The sequence below is a fragment of the Talaromyces amestolkiae genome, assembly GCF_001896365.1.
Source record: "Talaromyces amestolkiae strain CIB chromosome Unknown scaffold16.1, whole genome shotgun sequence".
Classification (NCBI taxonomy): domain Eukaryota; kingdom Fungi; phylum Ascomycota; class Eurotiomycetes; order Eurotiales; family Trichocomaceae; genus Talaromyces; species Talaromyces amestolkiae.
The window spans coordinates 131935-154906 of record NW_024468052.1 but is presented as its reverse complement, the minus strand read 5'-3'; the positions used below and the strand labels follow the sequence as shown (position 1 = coordinate 154906).

General features: G+C 48.7%; 9 protein-coding genes across 9 annotated transcripts; 4 read left to right on the top strand and 5 right to left on the bottom strand.

Annotated features, from left to right (window-relative positions):
* Window positions 1–25: 25 nt before the first annotated feature.
* On the bottom strand, window positions 26–1115 carry BHQ10_007586 (uncharacterized protein; the record flags this gene model as incomplete). The annotated part of the gene is made up of 3 exons (XM_040880297.1): window positions 26–605; window positions 662–1013; window positions 1073–1115. 3 exons carry the CDS (start codon window positions 1113–1115, stop codon window positions 26–28), a joined length of 975 nt encoding a protein of 324 aa, XP_040736089.1.
* Window positions 1116–1428: 313 nt separating this feature from the next.
* BHQ10_007585 (uncharacterized protein) lies at window positions 1429–2415 on the bottom strand (the record flags this gene model as incomplete). Its single annotated transcript, XM_040880296.1, has 4 exons — window positions 1429–1843; window positions 1902–2126; window positions 2181–2300; window positions 2372–2415. 4 exons carry the CDS (start codon window positions 2413–2415, stop codon window positions 1429–1431), a joined length of 804 nt encoding a protein of 267 aa, XP_040736088.1.
* Window positions 2416–2971: 556 nt separating this feature from the next.
* On the bottom strand, window positions 2972–5954 carry BHQ10_007584 (uncharacterized protein; the record flags this gene model as incomplete). The annotated part of the gene is made up of 3 exons (XM_040880295.1): window positions 2972–5036; window positions 5086–5821; window positions 5870–5954. 3 exons carry the CDS (start codon window positions 5952–5954, stop codon window positions 2972–2974), a joined length of 2886 nt encoding a protein of 961 aa, XP_040736087.1.
* Window positions 5955–6564: 610 nt separating this feature from the next.
* BHQ10_007583 (uncharacterized protein) lies at window positions 6565–7452 on the top strand (the record flags this gene model as incomplete). Its single annotated transcript, XM_040880294.1, has 7 exons — window positions 6565–6581; window positions 6707–6737; window positions 6817–6860; window positions 6918–7021; window positions 7085–7150; window positions 7203–7267; window positions 7318–7452. The coding sequence occupies 7 exons, from the start codon at window positions 6565–6567 to the stop codon at window positions 7450–7452; spliced, it is 462 nt and encodes a 153-aa protein (XP_040736086.1).
* A 2148-nt stretch (window positions 7453–9600) lies between these two features.
* On the top strand, window positions 9601–11793 carry BHQ10_007582 (uncharacterized protein; the record flags this gene model as incomplete). The annotated part of the gene is made up of 2 exons (XM_040880293.1): window positions 9601–9687; window positions 9748–11793. 2 exons carry the CDS (start codon window positions 9601–9603, stop codon window positions 11791–11793), a joined length of 2133 nt encoding a protein of 710 aa, XP_040736085.1.
* A 95-nt stretch (window positions 11794–11888) lies between these two features.
* On the bottom strand, window positions 11889–13482 carry BHQ10_007581 (uncharacterized protein; the record flags this gene model as incomplete). Its single annotated transcript, XM_040880292.1, has 3 exons — window positions 11889–12075; window positions 12132–13164; window positions 13236–13482. 3 exons carry the CDS (start codon window positions 13480–13482, stop codon window positions 11889–11891), a joined length of 1467 nt encoding a protein of 488 aa, XP_040736084.1.
* Window positions 13483–13778: 296 nt separating this feature from the next.
* Window positions 13779–14552, top strand: BHQ10_007580 (uncharacterized protein; the record flags this gene model as incomplete). Its single annotated transcript, XM_040880291.1, has 2 exons — window positions 13779–13929; window positions 13987–14552. The coding sequence occupies 2 exons, from the start codon at window positions 13779–13781 to the stop codon at window positions 14550–14552; spliced, it is 717 nt and encodes a 238-aa protein (XP_040736083.1).
* Window positions 14553–14576: 24 nt separating this feature from the next.
* On the bottom strand, window positions 14577–15801 carry BHQ10_007579 (uncharacterized protein; the record flags this gene model as incomplete). The annotated part of the gene is made up of 3 exons (XM_040880289.1): window positions 14577–14960; window positions 15057–15483; window positions 15545–15801. 3 exons carry the CDS (start codon window positions 15799–15801, stop codon window positions 14577–14579), a joined length of 1068 nt encoding a protein of 355 aa, XP_040736082.1.
* Window positions 15802–17498: 1697 nt separating this feature from the next.
* BHQ10_007578 (uncharacterized protein) lies at window positions 17499–22951 on the top strand (the record flags this gene model as incomplete). Its single annotated transcript, XM_040880288.1, has 6 exons — window positions 17499–17849; window positions 17938–17986; window positions 18059–18877; window positions 18966–19060; window positions 19119–21781; window positions 21847–22951. 6 exons carry the CDS (start codon window positions 17499–17501, stop codon window positions 22949–22951), a joined length of 5082 nt encoding a protein of 1693 aa, XP_040736081.1.
* Between the last annotated feature and the right edge of the window lie 21 nt (window positions 22952–22972).

Here is a 22972-nt window from a genome sequence, read left to right as displayed (position 1 = left end):
AATCCTACATCACCAATGTATGAATCTATCTGGAAACACCAGTAACCCTCTGCACAGCATCACTGAGAGGCAGATCCGGATCAATAACCCCCGCAATTTTCAACACATCAACCGTTTTTTGCACAATCTCGCTACTCAAACCCCTTGTAGTCTTGACAAATCGTGTCGCTTCCAACCACTTCCTCGCATCCTCTTCGGCATATGTGCATTTAAAGTCCCCTGTACCGAGCAACTTGATAACATCCTCTGTCTTGCTCTCAAACGTAGCAATACCCTTATCAAGCAGGCCGAACAAGGCCTGCAGCGTCTCATCGCTCTCCGGTGTCTGGAACGACCTTGTAGACGCCACAATAAGCCACGAGGGCCAGGGCGTATATATCTCACCAATCTTCTTAAGCGGCGGCGGAGTCGTCGATGGCACGACGGGATCAAAGTATGGCTTTGTAGTGAACTGCTCCCACATGAAGAAGTCCGCCTTTTGGGATGCGCCGCTTGATGAGACGCCTTCTCTCAAATCGGCGAAGGGACCGAGAATGGCGGGTTTGAGGCTTTCGACCGCCCAGCCTTGTTGTTGCGAGAGGACGAAGGACATTATATGTGATCCACTGTTCTCATCAGTTACGGAGGTCGAACCCTGGAAATGAAGTCGGTTGATGCTCACCTCCCCAATCTGCTCACGCCAACACGCGAATCCTTCAAATCGCTAACCCCGTTGATATTCTCTCTATTCCTGCCAGTCACAATTGCCCAGCGCAATGGTGTTTCAACCCATTKCCCAACAATTCTATACCCGCCATCGTCACCTGCAGCCTTGCTGGCTTCCAATTGCTGCTTGCCTGTCAACCCCGCGATCCAGCCCTCTGTCAGACCGATACCGATATCAATCTCGTTGGAGCGGAGGGATGTGATCATATGCCCTGTTCCGGAGGGAAATGAGATAAGCTCCAGCTCAAAAGGGAGGTCCGCGTAGGAGGGGTCGCAAATTGCGAGATGGAGGGGTGCGAGGTAATGTTCTTGAGTTTGTTAATTAAATTTTCCCTTTCTGAGTCGAACGAGGATGAAGTCAACGTACCTGGCACATAGCCTACTCGAATCGTTTTCTTGGGAGCTACCATATTTTCAATATATTATACAGTGCTGTCACGTAGTCAATTGAAATGGCAAAGGAAAGTCCTAGTGTCGACTTTATCGATGTCAAATGATGATGCGGGGTCATCCCCGCCGTTCGGTATGAGGAGAAACGCATAAAATTATCTTAGATCCGATAAACGCCGAAGAAATTCTACACAAAGCGAATGCACCTGTAAAATGCACATTAATTGTATATATACCTATGTATCCAAAATGCTATATTATATATTGACTCCCTGACCCTCCAAACCGTTATTCAAGGGAACCACACGATGTAGTAAAGTCTCAAAAAAACAATCAACCCAGATGAATATCCTTCTCATTCGCACCCCATCGGTCACCATTCGCCGTCGCCGCATAAGCAGCCTTCCCCGTGCCAAACATCAGATACTGAACACCCAAGTACATATCACACATGCACTGGAAGATGGCGCAGAACTTGAATGCCGGGGGAATAATATCCTTCGTATAGAACAGATAACTCATCTTCATTACATCACCGAGGAGCCAAGATCCCAGGACGGAGACCCGGAAACCTTTGCAGGAACGAGAGCGCTGGTTGGCGAGGACTTGTGGAACGGGAAGGAAAGCTTCGACGGTGAGTCCGGCGACGCCGAGGAGGTTGGTGTAGGTCTCTGTTTGGGAGATGAAGGGGAGAAAGACGTGGATGACGAAAAGGGCGCCGGTGAAGTAGCCCAGGAATGTCCAGTACCTGACCACAACCATGTTAGTATACAACCCTTCGCTCATTTTGTAGGGAAGTGACATACGGCTTTTCGTTCCTCCAGCGCCAAAAGTTGTATGGACGCGTGAACCCCATAAGCATATTATCCTGACGCTGCCCACTGAATGGCGTATGCTCGATGCTATCCTTTGCGCCCGGAGTCGGTCTATTGGTCAATGCGATTTTGAGTAGTACCAATTGAACGAATATCATATTGATGGCCTGGACGAATAATGAAGTCGCATAGTATGAGCCGAACCAGTAGAAAAATCTACAAACACTATCATTAGTTCACCATAGAATCTCTGAAGGAATAGCGACGTACTTGAAAATCGATGCTATGAGCATGATCAAAGGAATGTCCAAGGAGAAGCCGGCAGAGTTCTTGCTCTTATAGATGCTGTGGATTTGGTCGGCATAGGACGTGATGGGCGCGGTAATAAGGCTGCAGTCATGGAGCACAGTGTTAGAAATGAGCGACAAGTAGTCAATTGATGCTTTGAGGGTAGCTCATACAAGAATGGCGCTCCATATTCTAGTATAATATCGAGAAGCCACATGGTCGCTGTGGAAGTCTCTCTTTTCGCTCAAGTACTGGATATATGAAATAAATTTAGGGCAGACGAAAAGAGAGGAGCAGTTGAACAATCACGCTGATAATGTCACGGATTATAAGGTGATCTGGCACCGGAGTCTTCGGGATGACAGTTGGTGTTTCACGGCAGGKGATGGTTCGATTGGCAATTTCGCAGGAAGTCTTGAATGTGATCGCAGACCAACAAAGCAACTACAAAATCATGAGAAGTTCCCTCTCGTACTTTGCGGAGCGCGCAAATGAGAGAGCGTGGACAATAGACGGAGTTGAGGAAATTGTTGACTGAACGCGGCCCGCAAAAGCCTGAAGAATCAGGCGCGAATTTCTATTCGAGTGGGCTGGGACTCCTGGCGATCCCCCCCACAGAGCCAATCAGAGCTGTCAGTCTACGATGGCCTTATTTACGTCCGGGCATAAATTTAAAATTTACGGTAGCAAAAATGGTTAAGCTTCCATCTTGAAAATTCAATCAATTGGCTATATTGCGGCTATGATATAATACATCGTCATAGGGCATGCGCCTAAAACTCGATCTTCCATGACTTGCCAATAGCGAAGTTAGGGTTCTTGACCACAGCAAACGCTGCCTTGCCATTCTCACTGCGTGTAAATTGCAAAGAAGCTTTGACAGCTCCCTTGGCTCCATCCTCAATGACGGTGACAGTGTCCTTTTGCTCCCATTCTGCTGGCGCACCAACTACGACAATCTTCTCGACTCGCACACCAGCCATTGACTTGAGATATTCATCAGTCTTGGGACCTTTCGTACCAATGTCTTCGGAGACAAATGTTGAATCGATAAAGGTGAATTGACGGTGGATGTAGCCGCCTTTCTCGTAGTCGTAGCCTTCTCCGTCATCCACATAGAGAGTGCCGTCAGCAGAACCATTTTCGTCCAGCACGACGACTAGAGTGTAAGGATCCCACTTCATCAACCCGCTACTACGTCGTGGGCGGTCTCGTCGAGGAATAACATGGCCACCCTGCATGAGGACAGGAATTGTGTCCAACGGAGCAGGGACCTTGTGCCACTTTCCGCTGCCCTGGTAGATCGTGTAGTCAAAGTAGTCATAGTACTTCTCGGTATCAGACAGGTAGATGTCGACGGAGTCTTGGTCCTTGACAACGACAGGTTTGACCAAGATACCAGTCGAGGCTAGGTAGAATTGGTCGTCCATGGCAAAGCCTTGCTCGTCATTAGGATGGACGTAGTATTGGGGTCTCACAATAGGCATCCCATTAACGGAAGCCTCGTGGAATGCTGTATACCATGCAGGAAGGAGTTGGTATCGGAGACGAATCGCCTGGCTAATGATCTGCATATAAGGCTCACCGGTCAAGTATGGTTCGCGACGACGAGTATCAATATGAGCATGAGCACGGAAGAACGGATACCAGATACCCGTCTGATACCAACGCACAAGAAGGTCCTTATCAGGGTTTCCGAAGAATCCACCAACGTCTGCTCCAGCAAAGGGGAAACCAGCAATACCCTGGTTCAAAACCATGGGCATTGACATAGCCAAGTGACCCCATTCAGCCTGGTTGTCGCCAGTCCACATAGCCCCCATTCGTTGAGTGCCAGCATAAAATGATCTTGTCAGAACGAACGGACGTTGTAGCTGACCTTTCTTTCGCTCAACTAAACCCTGGTAGGTAGCGTTGACCACTGTCATACCGTTGATATTGTGAACATCTCTATGCTCCCAATTTCCGTAATGGATGTTGTCCTTTGGCATGGTGGTTTCGGGGCCGTTAAACACTGACGGTTCATTCATGTCATTCCAGATAAAGGTGTTGTGGAATGTACCCTTGAATTTATCGTAGGAATAAAGACCCTTCCACCAGGAAATAGCAGCTGGGTTGAAGCAGTCGACCCAATGTGATGAGCCTGGCCAGCACCAGCCGTCGTAGATGTTTCCGTCTTTGTTTTTGATGCCTAGGTCTTTGCTCTTGAGCTCGTCGATGACAGGGTAGCCTTTTTCGTTCTTCAAATGGGGATCAATAATAGCGACAAGTTTACGTTCCGACTCGTCTAGTTGTTCTTGCATGCCCTTCGGGTCAGGGAAAGTCATCGGGTCCCACGTGAAGTACTTCTTGCCGTCTGTATATTCAATATCGAGCCAGATAACGTCGTACGGAATTTGGTACCGGTCGAACTTGCGATCAACTTCCTTTACATCCTCGTCCGTGACGTAGTTCCAGCGACACTGATGATAAGCAATAGCAAATTGTTGTGGAAGTTGTGTATATCCCGTCAATTCTCCATAGGTTTTGCTCAGGGTCTGGGGGTTAGGCCCAAGGAAGACAAAAAGATCGAGCTGACCCGACTCAGAGAACCAGTGCGTTTGTGTGGTCTTCTTGCTGGTAAGGCCTAGCGATAGAGGGTTGGAAGTAGATTTGGCTTTGATGATGTCGATCCATGTCTCGGCCGCATTAAGCCAGAACACGCCGACAGATGAGTTTTTGCGATGGGCTTGCATGAAAGGAATAGCACCGTAAAGTGTCATTGGGCTGTTCAGCTCGTATTCGAAAACATCACTGTTGTACAATCGGTACGGTTCCTCGTGGTTGCCAGAACCACCCCTGAAGAATGTCAGCTGTGAGGTCGCGTGCAGATAAGAAATGTGCTTACCGTGTCTCTCTCAGTGACATTGAGTCAGCATGCTCCGGAATACCGTATACATGCTCGTATCCAGGAAAGGTGATGTCTAAGGCCACACTCTCGGGACCTCTGGGCTTTGAGTCAGTGTTTCCACCAAATGATTCATCCCACCAAGTGGATTCATCCTCCGGCGCAGTCTCCCCTTCTGGAACATCTACTTTAGGTCTCCAGTGTTCCAAATTGAGCAAGCCTCGGTCATTCAATTTGATGTGAGTCTCACCGTCGCGCTGGAAGTTGATCTCAAAAGGTGCATGGCGAAGAACCATTTGATACTGATTTTCGGGGCCATATTGGACCTTGGTATAACCAGTGTCTGATTCAGGGCTGAAGGCAGCAGCCTTGTTTGGTGCCAGACCGCCAACAATGGCCCACTTCTCAGCCTCGTTATATCGCTCCTTCCGGATGTTGCGATCGTGTCGCAATTCGATTTCTCCCTTGATCCGCTTTTCTTCGTCCAGAACGACTCTGGCGGCACCGGACTCCAAGAACGATACGGTGAGAGGTAGCCTGACCTTCTCGCCGGATGCCGTGGTCTTCAACACGACACCTTGTAGATAGCCATCCTTCAATTCGACGGTCGAGGGATCCAGTTCATATGGAGTCTTCCAATTGCTCCCCGAGGTGATAGCTTCATCCGCATAAGCTCGGTTCCGCTTGCAGAAACCGGACTGGGAGCATGTCTTGAAATTCTCGTGCTTGACGCTGACTGATGGAACTTAGTAGTTATTGAAAGCCAGAGATAATTGACACGTACCAACTGGTGAAACAAAACTAGCAAAAATGGTAATGAAGCTCAGAAACAGCGTCAACTGCTGCTTCAAAAGCCGATACCCAGCCATGACGTATAGATAATGAAGGAACGATTGAGGCTGAAAGTCATCTATATGCAGAACAGCAACTCGATATGTTTGCACTGGACCCCATTTATGTTGTATGAGGTCAGACAGGAAGCTGCGATACCGAGTAAAGCAGCCGGTGACTGGTAGCAAGGGACAGGGAGTGAGATAGGACGAGGAAGCTGCCAGATAAACAAGAGCCAAGCTGCCGCCGCTAACAACCGCCGCCAAGACACCCCGATCGGCGCTGTAAATGTATTACCAGTTGACAATACAGCGGTATTTATCAGAATCTACACTGGAGCATTGAATAAACACAACTACACGAAGATAGCTCAAGCAACATTGACTCAAATACCAATTGCAAGCCAGTATATGGCTTGACACCATCCAAGCGCATAAAATAACGGAGACAGCCAGCTAGTCGAACACGTCGAGAGCACTAACCTACTGACTGGTTGGCCAGCACGGTACCCCTCCTGCCCCACCGCTCCTTCTGTGTCCGCCATAACAATTTTCTCGACTCTCTCTCCCATCTTCTCCTCCGCGCATTCTGTCCTTCACCAACTGTTCCAATCTCAGAGTCCTTTTCTAAACCTCTCACACATCCAAAATGTCTAACGAGCAGACGTGAGTTACATTGTCCCCTCCACCCCTTATGCATTTGCGTTCATGTCATGCTTGACCGCCACAAAACTCTTGTTACCCCTCCTATTTTGTTCTGATACTTGGAGCTGGTGCTAATTCTCGTCCAGTTTCATTGCCATCAAGCCTGATGGTGTCCAGGTACGGCCGGCCTCCTCTGATCGATATTCAAGCCATTGATCCATTCTCTTTGTAACCTGATTGACTAACAAATACTCAGCGTGGTCTCGTTGGACCTATCATCTCTCGCTTCGAGTCCCGTGGGTGAGTTGTGCCAATATACCACTTTCAGAATTATATTAATCCTCTTTTAATCGATAGCTTCAAGCTCGCCGCTTTGAAGTTGGTCTCTCCTCCTCGTGAGCTCCTCGAGAAGCACTATGAGGACCTCTCCTCGAAGCCTTTCTTCCCCGGTCTCGTTACCTGTTAGTCTTTCTACAACTGCGACTATTTGATGTCAGAAAAAGTCAATTGCTAATTAAATACAGACATGTTGAGCGGCCCCATCGTCGCCATGGTCTGGGAGGGCCGTGATGCCGTCAAGACCGGTCGTAGTATGTTTTCCATCAATTGACTAGCCAGGAGAAACTTACTAACATTTCGCAGCCATCCTCGGTGCCACCAACCCTCTTGCCTCCGCCCCTGGCACCATCCGTGGTGACTACGCCATCGTGAGTGGTTCTGACATCCATTGCACCGTTACCCAATTAACTTTGAATAGGACGTCGGCCGCAACGTCTGCCACGGTTCCGACAGCGTCGAGAACGCCAAGAAGGAAATTGCTCTCTGGTTCAAGGAGGGTGAGGTCATCAGCTACAAGCACAGCCAGTTCGACTGGATCTACGAGAAGGCTTAAATGCTTTTGTCAATGACGCCCGGTACGACAGAGAAATAAAAGATATCCAAAAGCCATGCATATAGAGAGATCTTTTCAATATGACTTTTGTCGTATGTACAGTCTACTATGCACCGATTTTTCACGGTCTCCGGAAAACCCTCTTTATACCCCTCCCAATAGGCACGAGCAAGACTCGCGCACACCACGGCGTTGCCCAAACACTCGCAACAATCCTCAACGGCAACAATGCCTTTGTGATCACATATGCCGCCGCAAACTGTAAAACCAATTGCGCCCCCTTTTGCTGCGTCAGAACCTTCGACTTATCCCCATCCTCTGTAGAAATTGTAGAAGTAGAAGAAACATTCTGTGCAGCCTCTACATCTTCACTACCCACCCACCCCTTCTTGGTCATCCATTTGCCGAACCGCTGCACGGCATCATTCAACGAGCTATCATCGCCACCCGAAAGTAGTGGTGTCCAACCAGAGTAGTGGAAGAAAGCGAATAGACCGAATAAAGGCGCAACGGCGGTGATTTCGTGCAGGATGAGGAAGGACGTTATATGCGTGGCAGGTGCGCCGATAAGAGGGGCTGTGTAGCCGCGGAGGAACGAGGGGAGTCGGTCGTTGAATTTTTGGAGTCGTGTGCGGAGGCCGGCTGATGCTTCGGATGGAGGAGAATGAGGAGAGACGGACTTCAAAAGGCGCCGTCGGGTGGAGAACGTTCTTCTTGTGTATATATTATGATTTAACGAGATTTTTGCGAAATGCCTGGAGGCAGGCACTGCATGTCTCGTCAGTAACGATGCGATAGAAGAGGATGGAATTGACGAACTGATTCCGTTTCCCCTAGCCCAGAATTTCGTGTTGTATTCTGGAGTTAGCTGATATAAATAGGATTCTCCTCCTTTCTATTCATCATCAACGACACGATTATGTACAAAACTCAGGATTGTCGTCGTCGTTTTGCGCGATTCGCTGAAGCCACTGGATGTTTGTGTTGTTTGTCTGTACAACAATGAGTCCTATTCCAATTATGGTTAGGACAATTTTTGAACTAAACCTAAACTGTCTTAGCTCTATCGCGGTCTAGATCAGTTGGAACATCTCTTTTGTACAGACAACACACTATATTTTCTATGTAGACTCTTGCTAATGTGCTGATTTGTTGTCAATGGAAGATGTGAAGACTCAAGCCAGGTCACCGTGTAAGAGAATTTGAAGATCCGGGCCCAACATTGAAAGGTGTCGGCAGATTTTGCATCAGCTTTCCCGCAGCGGTATATATAAAAATTGATGCAAATTCATAAGTGTCAATTAGGTGAGGCCGCCAGCCTTGTTCCTACTCGCGATATGATAGAGATTTTTATTCTAGCCATTGATGGTACGCTGCCCGTCATAATTCCCTGTCAACCAGTATATTGCAAGATCTCTTCCATTGTGGATAGAGACGACCGAGTAACGTTATCATCCATCAGCAACTACAATCAAGAACAAGCAACATCGAACATTGAAGCTCGGACCAGACTCACGGTAGTGATCTGGATTTCGAATATATAGAGTAAAGTCTCCATTATTTCCGAATTCAAATCTCGTAGCTGACGGTATAAGACTAGGGGATCCTCTACTCCGAAGTCCAAGGGTCCTAAATTGATATATTGTCCCGCGAGAGAAGTGCCTTTCAAGGAGCTATAGAGACTGGCAGTTCAAGAGGCAAAAGCATAAATATATCATCAATCTTCTCAGTGTTTTCATTTCAAGTTAGGCACGCTGTAGTCAAACTCCGAATGCTATCAGTCATGATCTTCACGATAAATCGAACCCCACATGTTCTCACGCTCCGATTTCGTCTTCTTCTTCTTCTTAAAAGGTCGTACGGCTGATTGACAGAATCCGAGTTGGACCACAGTGTGAAGACAGGCTGAAAGCTGTTGTATCAATCAGTCAATTGCAAACACTAATGACCTCAGAATTGAGAGCAGAACAGAGTAATGTGGACTATCGGGAATGCTTCGCTGCGGGGAAGAAAGAGCCCCACACTTGACGATTCTTTTCCGGTCCCTCATGTGTCAACCAACGCTATTCTCTTCATTTTTTAATACCTTTTTTCTATCTTTTATTTGTATTAACAACCTTTTTCTTTGATACAACGCATTTCTTGAGGATGGAAAAGATCACTGAGAAAATTGCGGCGTTGCCGCCGGACTCCAACTATTTCTCGTTGGAGTTCTTTCCCCCGAAGACACAGATGGTAGGCTCTTTTAGCACCAATTTCGAGAAGATTATAAACTAAGCTGTTATGTCTCCATAGGGCTCGGTGAACTTACAAGCTCGTCTCGAACGTATGGCCCAGGCTTTGCGTCCGCTTTTTGTGACTGTGACATGGGGTGCCGGAGGAACAACGGCAGCAAAGTCTCTTGAACTGGCCGAGATTTGCCAGCGTCAACTGCAATTAACGACATGTCTACATCTTACGTGCACAAACATGACGAGAAGTCTGATCGATGAAGCCTTGGAACAGGCCAAAGCACTCGGCATCAGAAATATCCTTGCGCTCCGAGGAGACCCGCCCCGCAGTGAGGAGTACAATATGGACGGAGATGACGATAGCAATAAGGACTTTACATGGGCTATAGATTTAGTGCGCTACATCAGAAAGACATATGGCGACTACTTCTGTATTGGAGTCGCCGCGTACCCGGAAGGTCACCCCGGCGAGTCGCAGACAGATATTCAAGATCCTGAGAAGGACCTACCGTATCTGGTGGAAAAAGTGCAGGCGGGCGCAGACTTTATCATGACTCAATTAACATATGACTTTGAAGCATACCAGACGTTTGAGGACAGACTTCGAAACCACCCTTCCGGGGCGATCAAGACTATACCTATTATCCCCGGTCTTATGCCTATTCACGGTTACAAGATTTTGACGAGAGTGACGAAACTTAGCGGAGCTCATATCCCGCCTGCGATCATGTCACGAATTGAGCAAGTCAGGTCAGATGATGAGCGAGTTAAGCAAGTCGGTGTCGATATTGTGAGCGAGATTGCGAACCAGATCAAAGCATTGCCCAACCCGGGACACCGTGGATACCATTTCTATACACTGAACCTGGAGAAGTCTGTGACCTTGATACTGGAACGCTGTGATTTGATTCCACCATCCAGCGATGATAATGCCATTGAAGATGGTATTGCGATTGAGGAAGTTGATTCAACTAATAAAGACCTCAAAACACTGGTATCGCGCCGCCGTGCCTCTTCCATCAACTCTGGTCCTCACAATCGGGTCATTGTGGAAAAGCTGCATGTACCGACAGACCAACAGTCTGAACACTCATCGAGAAAATCTATCACATACGAAACTCTTGCTTCTAGCGCCGGTGTGCCAGCATTGAATCCGCCTCCACGAAGCACTCAGCTGCAGATCTCAGAGGGCATCGGATCCTTGGGTCGCGAAGCAACGTGGGATGATTTCCCTAACGGACGTTGGGGTGATTCCCGTTCCCCTGCTTTTGGTGAGATTGACGGCTACGGTCCTTCTCTACATGTGAACGCCACTGTAGCAAGAAAATTATGGGGTTTCCCAGTGTCAAGAGAAGATATTGGTACTCTTTTCCGAAAACACGTATCTGGAGAACTATACATTGTTCCTTGGTCCGAAGGAGGTGCAGCTGAAGACGCCAACCTCAATGCAGAGACACAAATCATTAAGCCACAACTTCTACAGATCATCGAGAAAAAGAACTGGTGGACATTGGCATCACAACCAGCCGTGAACGGCGTACGAAGTGACCATCCCATCTTCGGCTGGGGACCACCAGGCGAAGGTTTCGTTTTCCAAAAGTCATTTGTTGAATTCTTCTGCCCCAACTCCGATTACCAAAACAAAGTCAAACCCACACTTCTCAGACACGGCAGCGAAGAATTCTCCTGGTTCGCCATCAACGCAGCCGGCCACCTCGAATCATCCTTTTTACTTTCTGCATCCTCCTCCCCGCAACCGGAAGACGCCTCATCCGCCATAGCAGCAGACGAAGAACCCCTCGAAATACGCGAAAGTACCGGCATGGCAGTAACATGGGGTGCCTTCCGCGGCCGCGAAATAACCACACCCACCATCATCGAAGAAGTCAGTTTCCGTGCTTGGGGCGAAGAGGCGTTCCGTATCTGGGACGAGTGGCGACGCATCTACCCTCGCGGATCGGCTACGGAGCGGTTCTTGAACGAGACTAAGAATGATGTATGGTTACTTTGTGTGATTGGGCATAGATATGGAGCTGGTACGAAGCCAGGGTCGGAGGAAGAGAAGGCGGAGATGAATACGTTGTGGAATGTGCTTGCGGGGGATATGTAAATGAGACTCTAGCTGATTAATATCATTGCTCAGACAATATGTCTAACCCTCGACACGTTGACTATCTTGATAATGAATCTCGAGGAGGGGTGGTATCAAAGGTCAGCACTTTTCTCCGCAAACCCATGCCTCTCCAAACCCTCTGCATTTGTATCCGGCGTCGCGACAGAAGACTGCTGAGACTCGGCATATTTCTCCAGGGCATCATTCAATCGTCCATAGGCCGGCGCGTTTCGTTTCGGCTCGCCCGCGCCAGAGACGTAGCTATTATATCCTCGTATCCTACACGACGTTAGACAGCCCTTAGACAATGATTCATGATAGTAGGAAGGAAATACCTAGGTCCCTGCCCCGTCTGCTTCGGAAACGCCGACTCATACTCCCTCTCAAAAGCAGCAACGTCCGCCTCGAACGTATTACTCGCAATAGACTGACGCACAGCCTCAAAGAATTGATCCATTATATGATGATTGTGGATCTGTAGCAGTGACCAGGCAAGCATCTCCTTAGCCGAGAGGAGGTGATGAATATATGCGCGATGATGCTTTTGGCATGCATAGCACTGACAGCCCTCAGAGATGGGGGCGATGTCAGTACCGTATGATTTGTGCCAAAGGTCGAATGCTAATGGTTTCGGTGCGGATGCAGGAGTTTCCGTTGTTGTTGGTTTTGACGGCGTAAAGGTGAAGTCTAATGCGATACCGGCATTCGATAAATCCCCAATGAACGGGATGGTGAATAAATCCGCGCCCAGCGCGACATCGCGAAGGATCTCTTGCGGTACCCATGGCTCACTGATACAGAGTCGCGGCAGATCGGCGAGGGATTCCGGTATGATGCACAACGACGCAGATTCGTAGAGAGCCAGACCCGAGACCCGGGGTCGTAATTCATCTTCCAGGTCTTGAAGATAGAGTCCCTGCTGCGTATTCTCGAGCGGGAGGACGGGCGCAAAGTATAGCGGAGTCTTCAGCTCGCTACTATCATCGGTTGAATCGGTCGACTCGGGATACAGATGTCTCGTCGCATCCCGAGTGAACGCATGTGTGCGATCAACCATCTTCTCCCTCCTCTTCACACCCGGCGTATGCCCGTACGCCAGATCCGCGAAACCGACAACAATATCCGGTCGCAGTTTCGGTACCATATCCAGCCATTTCGTGTGCTCCAGAATCCATGATCCCGACGACGTTATAATCGCGACTGCGTTCGCCGTGTTCGCTTGCGGGGTTATGACAGGTTGAGCTCGGCGGGCAGCTAGAATAAGGATGTCGTCGTCCTGCGCGGCGATGAACTTGCGGAGTCGCGATTCATGTGGGTGGGATTGAGGGACATTCAACACAGGGATCTTTTGAGGAGCTTTGTCCAGAACTGCGCTGGCCAGAAGACAGATGTCAGTGTTTGCAAATAGTAAAAGAGAGCGCCGGAGAAGCTGGACGTACAATCCTCCAGTCCGATGAAGAGACTTCCAATCGCGGTACTATTCCTGACTATATCCGGTGATATGTGCGGCACAGTTCCTCGCGACGTGATAGTAATATAATGCGGAGTCTGAATCGGTTTTCTGTCGGGCAAGACGAACTTGCCCACGCGAGCAGCAAGGCCACCCGGCGAGGTATGCACCGCCGCAAAGGGATTTCTCATAGTCGGAGTACCGGTAGTATTATCCTGGTCAATTTCATTTCCCATTTTTGCTCGAATAAATCCCGTCGTTATTCTGGTCCCTTTTTCCAGGGTTCAGGGGTTATAGCAAGGGTGTGATAATCCCTATACTATTGAACCGGATATAAGAGTTTGAGATGAATTAATTTCTTGGTGGATTCTTTTTTTTATCTTTGCCAACCAGCGAACCCCGTCGGACAAAACGATTCATCGATTGACCGCCTGCCTGGGACTTTAGCACCTGCACACTCTTGACAGTAGCCACAAATAAAGACAACTATTATCTTGCCGTCTAATTGTCAGTCACTTGACTTTGCATCGACATGGCGGACTTATCAGCGATTGATAAGGAGAAGCGCGGGGCTTTGGTGGTGGTGGAAGGACTGGACCGCGCGGGAAAGTCCAGCCAGTGCGAGTTGCTGTATAAGAGCCTGTTGGGCATGAACTACAAGGCCAAATACATTCGATTTCCAGGTAATTTCTTCTTATGCTTTCTACGAGATGCACTGAATGCAATACTGACTGTCGAAGACCGAAGCACGCCCATTGGCAAGCAAATTGATAGCTATCTACGAGGCGAATCGCAATTGGACGACCATTCAATACATTTGCTCTTCTCGGCAAACAGATGGGAGGTAGCCCAGAGCATTCAAAAGGACATTGCTGACGGAACGACGGTCATCGTGGATCGCTATTCATATTCCGGCGCTGTCTACTCTGCTGCCAAGGGAAACCCCAATTTATCGCTTCACTGGGCATGGCAACCAGAGGTAGGCTTACCTCGTCCCGATCTCTGTCTCTTCCTTAGTATATCTCCCGAAGAAGCGGCAAAGAGAGGCGGCTATGGTGTCGAGCGATACGAGACCGATTCCATGCAAAAACGGGTTAGAGATTTGTTTCTCTCGCTGTTAGATCTCCCACATAATGATGAAATCTGTGTTATCGATGCTGGGCAGTCGGTCGACGAAGTTGCGCAGGATATATTGGAGCCAGTGCTAGAGTGTATGAAGAACGTGGACTCGATAGGGCCGCTGAAAAAGCTTGGGCCCTGGACATTTATTCCGACAGGAGAGAGTTCATCCGGCCGCAAGGATTAGATCGAGCTTCAAACTAGCTAGATGTCAATCAAAGTTTTCTTCCTCACTGTCTTCGATCACTATTTCGACTCGCCCGGTCGAGCTTTCCCCGTGGTATCTAAAGTTTGTGGGCTCTGGGGCGAAGTCGACATTCACGGCATTCATCCAGTCCTCGTCCAGATCGTCGTAGTCGTTATCAAGTATGTCATCATTAATCTTCGCTTTTTTGTTGGTCTTGGACGATTTTCTGCCTTCGGTATTCTCTTTGCTTTTGCGCTCTCTTTTCAGTAGCTTCATTGCGGTTTTTGTTCCATGTAGCCGCATGCTTAGTTCTTTCATCAATGCTACCCATGTAACTTCTCGCTTGCAACCTGGACATTCGCCAAGCGTCGGCACCAAGCCAGATCTTCCTTCATCACTCAGAAACAGCTGGGATAGACAGTTGACATGTGACACGGCGTGGCAATGACGCTGCGAACATACCACGATGATATCACTCTGCGGAGATATTTGTTGACTACATACCTCACATGATAGCCTTCTAGAATCATCACTCAAAAGAGATGTTGACTTGTCTAGATGTCCTTGAATACCACTGTACGTCGCATCAATATGCGTCATGTCGTTGGCTGGCAGGTGGGAGTCGAGCACGCTGGCTCCCTCTGCTCGAAAATCCAGTTGGACGTGTATGGTATCGGGGAGCAAACTATCCGCACGTTCGGTCCATCGTTGCCAGTGACAATGCACATCACTTGATAGAAATCGCACAGTCAAAGGCCATTTCCCAAAATAGGTAGAACGTAAAAGCTGGTGTAGATTACCCAATACCTTTGGTGTCGAGGTCCACAGGCCAGAGCCTTGGTCAACGGGGGGATTCTTGCGCCGTCGGTTCAAGTTGTCGGTTTCCACGGCACCTATATGTCTAGTTGTGTGTACATGCTGCCACGACCATCTGAAAGGAACCTCGTCAGCATGTGATTAAGGATATATAGGGTAAAAGAAGAACGACATACTCAAATTGCAACGCGCCAGTCCGGCTCGTGAACCCCTCAACGATGGTGACCATTTCCCACGGCCTCAATGTATCGCGCTCCGTCCTCTTTGCGCCACCTTTCGAAACCCCATTATGCTGCTCCAGACGCCGTGCTGGATCCGGAGTAGAGCCAATGTATAGACAACTCGGCCTCTTGGCTGACCGTAGGAGATAACAGCAATAGAAGGCTGGGATGGGCTTGGTTGAAGCCGTTGCCTCTGGAGCTGTCGAGGACATGGCTCAAGTGACAGAGTGTAATTTCTGGGAATGCATCACTGACTAGACTGGTTAGTCGAATCCGTGCAAGGCAATTGCGACTGAGCACCTTTCCGAGCAAACGCGTTACGCTAAAGCCGAACGACACGATGTCACGTGACAAGCATGCCGCCCACTCAACCTTCGATTCCGTCAATTTATGTACATCATTATCCCCGATCTGGACAATTATGCTGAATTAACCGGGACATGTATCTATTACTCGGCGGTCCCTGTTTGGGACACGGCATACGTACCCCGATACGTACGTACAATACCAACAGGAAAATACGATGTCGGACACGTGATGCATCTGCCCATTGATGGCCCGCTTTGGGCATAGTGCCAACTCTCATTGGCGGATTGCTAGCCACTCGACGTTGGTCTCTTTAGCCAGTGGGGCTCTGACCGGGTTAAAACTGACTGCACTCGACCACTTTCCTTCACTCTGATTACTATAGTAAATCATCGATCATTGTATGATCTCTCGTCGTCGGGTGCATTTATTACTCGCTATCAGCGGCATCACATGTATGCAATTGTCGCCGGGAAATCGCTTACTACAGTGCGTTGTTATCTACTGACCAGGGGTCTTTTTGACGCCCAGGAGTATATACAGTATATTCATCGCATCTTATCTCGGCACCAGCGACAAAGAAAAAGAATAAAAGAAATAGCTAGTGCCGAGTGGCCTCTACATGGTAGTTTATGCCGCTACGCATATTTGTTATCGATCAATAAACATTCTCTGCTTGTTGCCTAATGCTGAGTTTGCACTGACCTTCCGTTTGCAGGGCACGTAGTGTACGTAGTCATACAATACGTCTCAGGTACTGTCGGATCGGATCGTCCTGCGGAAGATGAGCGAACGGTTAACCGGTTTTCATCATTGTGTATCATTGCATCCTCATTATTGTTCCCTCTTCAATGGAGAAAGATAATTTTGTAATAATCAATTACAATCAATTACAATCAATTACAATTGATTACCGTAATCCATCGTTATATGTGAGGAACGTAGAGACGAGCTCGGTACCGGCCGGGGCAGCGAAGAAAGAAACGACCTATCACATTGCAGTATGTGGAAAAATCCCAATGAGGGAACGGCGCCCTTAACCAAACAATTTAGTCTTAGCCTGGAGCTAACACTGCTAACACTAATCTGCCCCATCACTGATCACCCAGGTCAGTCGGCCCTCTCTCGGTCTTCTTCCCTTCTTTATACCACTCGTCTCTCTACAACCAACACCCTCAGCTCGCTCGCCCTCTCGTCTACCACCTGGCAGCTCTGTTAGATTAGCTGCCTTCGTGGCCGAGCAAACCTTTCTCCCACTATATCTGATTTCAGACTCGAATTCCTCGATCTCGTCTGTCCGGTCCCGGTTTTGGTCACTTTCTCTTCCCTTCCTTGCGGAACTGCTCAGCCTGGGAACCTCACTCCCACCTTGCTCTTCTCTGAAATCACCATAAAATTATCCGCGTCTCGTTTTCTCATCTTTAAACGGGTTCACACATCAATTACCACAATCCCTTCCTCGCTGATCCTTGATTGCTCGGCATCGCCTCGTCCAATGCCGTCCTACAAACGTCCTCAGTCTTGATAGAACCGGAAATAAATCTTCCTACGCAACCGTCTACTCATCGATTCTCAGCGCTATTCCGAGCGACTCGAGTAAGAAATGGTGGCCCCCGCGACCACCACAGCGAATGCGCAAGCGAACAATCCTCGTCAGCGGCCAACTGCCTCATACCCTTCGTACGGTCACAATGTACCTCTGAGCGCTCGACGGTCTGCCCCATTGGATCTTTCGACCGTTGAACGGCGCGGTCAGCCAAGTGCGACTCGAGAACCAACAAATCGCGTTCGTGCTCATGGCCTGCCGGAGGCCCCTACTTTCCGTCCTACCGAAGAAGAATTCAGAGACCCGAACGAATACATAAGAAAGATCGCACCCGAAGGATCTAAATATGGCATTTGCAGGATTATTCCTCCAGAGAATTGGAATCCTCCATTTGCAGTCGATACGGAAGTATGTTTTTCAACTCTACCTTTGAATTTGTCGCGGAAACAGGATGAGGTATGCAACAGAGTGCTGACAATCACGTTTTTCACTACAGAGATTCCATTTTAAAACCCGCCGTCAAGAATTAAACTCAGTCGAAGGAGGTATGTTGTAGCGTTCGGCGATATTCAAATTTCAAAGTGCTTTCCCCAAGACCCCATTCTGACTCCGAACAGGTACTCGGGCGAATTTGAATTACCTCGATCAGCTCGCAAAATTCCATAAACAACATGGCACCAACCTCAACCGATTTCCTAGCGTCGACAAAAGGCCTCTCGATCTATATAAACTCAAAAAAGCGGTCGAAGTTCGAGGTGGCTTCGATCAAGTCTGTAAGCTAAAGAAATGGGCTGAAATCGGTCGCGATCTGGGCTATAGTGGCAAGATAATGTCTTCGCTTTCTACATCGCTGAAAAATTCATATCAACGGTGGCTTCAGCCTTATGAAGAGTATCTTCGTGTCGCCAAACCTGGCGTACAACAGCAGCTGGAAGTTGAACAAGGTGGGCCTTACACACCATCTCCCAATCGTTCGCCGGTAGCGAAGCGACCAATGTCGGCTACTCCATCGAATGCGCGCCAAGATTCTCCTGCTATACGTGCTTCAAACATTCTTAACGCTTCGATTGAGACCGACAATGTGCCACAAGAACAGCAAGCTCCTACATCGGAGATTCCTCTCCGCCCAACACCGGGTTTTACTGCTGTGAACCGGCCGGGAGGCTTTACGCCTGTGAACCGTTCGCCATCGTTTGCTGCGGTTAACCACACTCCGCCGATCAAACGAGAGAACGAAAATGGCTCTTCCACCCCGAAGAATATCGCTCCGTATCCGGGTAAAGATAAAGCTGATGCTAAAATAACGCCACTCACCAACGGGCATTCCTCGCATCCGCTTAAACGTACCATTAGCCATGACAGCCTTGCTGCTGACTCGCAAAGTGACTCTGTTGAATTGGACGCTTCAGGCCGAAGAAGCAAACGACTTCGAAAAGGTTTGTAAACTTTCTTGATCCCATTCTAGAATCAACTGTGCTATCATATCCCTATCCCGGTCACATTTAACTAACAGTCTAATTACAGATGGTGTACCTACAGTCGCTGGGTCTCACATGAGTCTTCTCCGTCCTACACCGTCCAAGGGAAAATCAAAGAGTGGCACGCGTAGAGTAGGCGAGGTATGCTTCCATCTAGCCTAACTTCATGATAAACACAAAGCTAAACTTTTACCAATAGAAATGCGAAGCTTGTGGAAAAACAGACAATCCCGAGACTATCTTTGTGTGTGACAGTTGCGAGAATGGCTACCACAAAGCTTGTCTCGAAAATCCGCTGAACGCCGATCCAGACTATGACTGGCACTGCCCGAAATGTCTGGTTGGTACTGGCGAATTTGGCTTCGAAGAAGGTGGCGTGTATTCGTTGAAACAATTCCAAGAGAAGGCCAACGCTTTCAAAAAGAGCTACTTTGCTCCTCGCATGCCATTCGACCCTGTCCTGAATACACAGCGCCGTGAAACCGAGGACGATGTGGAACGTGAATTCTGGAGACTCGTTGAGAGCCTCACAGAGACGGTGGAGGTTGAGTATGGAGCTGATATTCACTCTACCACCCACGGCAGTGGTTTCCCAACAGTGGAAAGGAATCCGCTAGATCCGTATTCACAAGATCCTTGGAATTTGAATGTACTACCGTTCTACGGTGACTCCCTCTTCAGGCATATCAAGTCCGACATTTCAGGTATGACTGTGCCATGGGTGTACGTTGGGATGTGCTTTTCTACATTCTGCTGGCATAATGAGGATCATTATGCCTATTCTGCCAACTATCAGCATTTCGGCGCTACCAAGACTTGGTATGGCATACCCGGAAAGGATGCTGAAGCTTTCGAAGAAGCGATGCGACAGGCAGTCCCGGAACTTTTCGAAACACAACCGGACCTTCTGTTTCAGTTGGTAACTCTTCTACCACCCGATCAATTGAAAAAGGCTGGCGTAAACGTCTATGCGCTTGATCAGAGAGCTGGCCAGTTCGTTATTACCTTCCCCCAGGCGTATCATGCTGGCTTCAATCATGGTTTCAACTTCAACGAGGCCGTTAATTTTGCACCGACAGACTGGGAACCATTCGGTGCTCTTGGGGTTGAGCGGTTGCAAGCATTTAGAAGACAACCGTGTTTCTCACATGATGAACTGCTAATGACAGCCGCAGCTAGAGATACATCCATTAAGACCGCCAAGTGGCTTGCACCAGCTCTAGACCGTGCGGTCGCTCGTGAAGGATCCGATCGTGCATCTTTCCTTGATCGCCATCGGGGAGCTGCTCCGCATCAATGTAAGTTCAGCGGAAGTGATTGGTCTATCGATGCAGATTGTAAATTGAAGTATGTCGTCGACGAGGAGGATCTCCCCGAAGATGAGTACCAATGCCATTACTGCAAAGCTTATGCCTATCTTACTCAATTCCGCTGTGAAAATACCGGGAGAACCGTATGCTTGATTCATGCCGACATGTACGACTGCTGTAACGAACCACTGGAGCAAAGGATGCTAGGTCCAAACCACACGTTGCGATACCGATCCACGAATGACTCATTGTCGGCCCTGGTACAAAAGATACAAGATCGCGCTAGGATACCCGAGGCGTGGACTGAGAAATTGGACAAGGTGTTGGAGGACGAAGCGAAACCTCAGCTGAAGGTCCTCCATAGCCTCCTAAGCGAAGGTGAGAAGATCCCTTATCACTTGCCCGGCCTTCAAGACCTGGCGGCTTTCGTTCAGCGGTGCGACAAGTGGGTAGAAGAAGCCAACAACTATATCACGCGAAAGCAACAAAACCGCAGGAAGAATGAGAAAGCCTGGCGTAAAGGCACTTCCAAAGCCGCACAGCTTGAAGAACGCGATCGTGAGCTTCGCAGAGTGGAAAATATCCGCGCTCTACTTTCAGAAGCTGATATACTTTCCTTCGACTGTCCACAGATGGCGGCCCTGAAAGAGAAGACCCACGAAATCGAGAAATTCCGCCTGGAGGTCCATCTCGCCCTTAGCACCAACGTACAAACAGCCACCCAGATTGAGGAGTTAGTCGAAACCAGCCGAAACTTCAACGTGGATTTGCCCGAGGTCGAGAAACTCGAAACCGTGCTTCAACAGATAAAATGGAGGGAGCAATCTCGCGCCAAACGTGACCAGCACCTGACACTCGAAGACGTTCATCAATTTATCCAGCAAGGCGAGGAATTGGGTCTTACAGACAATGATCCGGATCTGGCGCATTTCAAGGAGCTTCGTCGGTCTGGCGAGGCGTGGGAAGCCAAAGCCAAGGAGCTGATATCTGTAGAAGCCGTTCATTATGTGCAGTTAGAAGCTTTGTCTGCCCAGGCATCAAGATTTCCTGTATCTCCCGAAACTCTGGCTCAAGTCGAGGCCATTTTGACCAAGCAGCGCGACGCTCAGAACCATATCCGGTCGCTCTACGAACGTTCCAAAGATGCGGATATTCGCAAACGTCCTAGCTACAAAGAAGTGCGAGAATTGATGGAGTCATTAGAACAACTCAACAGCAGACCGATCGGAGCTATCGATCTCGAACGCGAGCAGAAACATCACGAGGACTGGATGCGAAAGGGAAAAAAGCTCTTCGGAAAAGCTAATGCACCGTTACACATCCTTAAATCTTATATGGAGGTTGTTGAAAAAAAGAACGCTTCCTGTTTTGATTTAAATGATCGATTTCGCCCACCTGTTGAACCTTCTTCACGCGACAATACTCCCGATCGTATATTGGAGAATCCATCCACAAACTGGTTTGAGGCAAAATCACGGAAGCGAGATGTTTTTTGCATATGCAGGTTACCGGAATCTGGAATGATGATTGAATGTGAATTATGTCATGAATGGTAAGTTGTTCGCTTCCTTGTCGATTATGAGAATTAGCGGTTTGACAGAAGCTGACCCTATAAAGGTACCATGGCAAATGCTTGAAGATCGCCCGAGGAAAGGTCAAGGAGTTCGACAAGTACACATGCCCAATCTGTGATTGGCGACGAAAAATTCCGCGTGATGCCGCGCGTCCCAAGTTGGAAGATCTGCAAGACTGGCAGGCGGAAATTGCTACCCYACCTTTTCAGCCGGATGAAGAGGAAGTTTTGAATAGCATCGTGAAACAAGCCACGCAATTCAGAGAGTTCCTTCAAAGTTTTACAAATGCTGCCTGTACAACCAGCGAGGAGGTCCCCACCCTGATATTTTATCTTCGCAAAATCGAGGGGGCGGAAGTGTTGCTTGCTTATGAAACCAACTTCTTCCGTCAGGAGATTCATAAATGGGCACCGGTAGCCCCTGACCCGCCTCCAATCTTGGAGCAGTCCCTTTCAACACGAAAACCGCGTCCCACAAAGAGTCAAAAGATCATGGCGCAATTAGGGGTAGACCGTGTTGAAGATCTCCCTCCTCACCTTAGACCAAAGACCAGTCAAGCCGGCAAGCGCAAGTCAATGGACGCAACCCAGTTGGGTCGCGCACCACAGCCTGGAGGCAGCACGACGGAGTACCAATCCGATACTCCTGGAGATAACGGAACGAGCTTGGAGAATTCGTCGACTCCCTTTTTCTCAGGCAGCTACGCCAACCTTGGCCAGGATTCTAGTCCATCATTCCGATTATCATCTACTCCAGAACCTGGTCCCGCTTTACTTCCTCATGCTAGTAGCCATACTGCAACATTTCCGTCGCGTGCTTCGCCACACGGACTGGATCAGCCTCTGTTTAGCGGTCCTTCTGTTTTTCGTGATCCCCAGGAAAGTGTTTCGGGGGTTGGCATCGATGCTGGAAATCCATTCAGTAGCAGTCCACCACGGCAAGAGATGACTGATGTCTTCGCTGAGTTGACAAATGACGACCCGGAGAGCGTTGAACCAATGGAAAACACCCATGCCAACGAGGCGCTCGAGGCTCTCGATGTCAGCAACGGGAGCGAAAGACATGACTCAACCAATGAAGGCGATGGTGATATATCTGGACCGGGTGATGACGTTGAAAATCACGATAGAGACGGCGATGGCTTCTAGGCTGATCCTACAACATCCAAA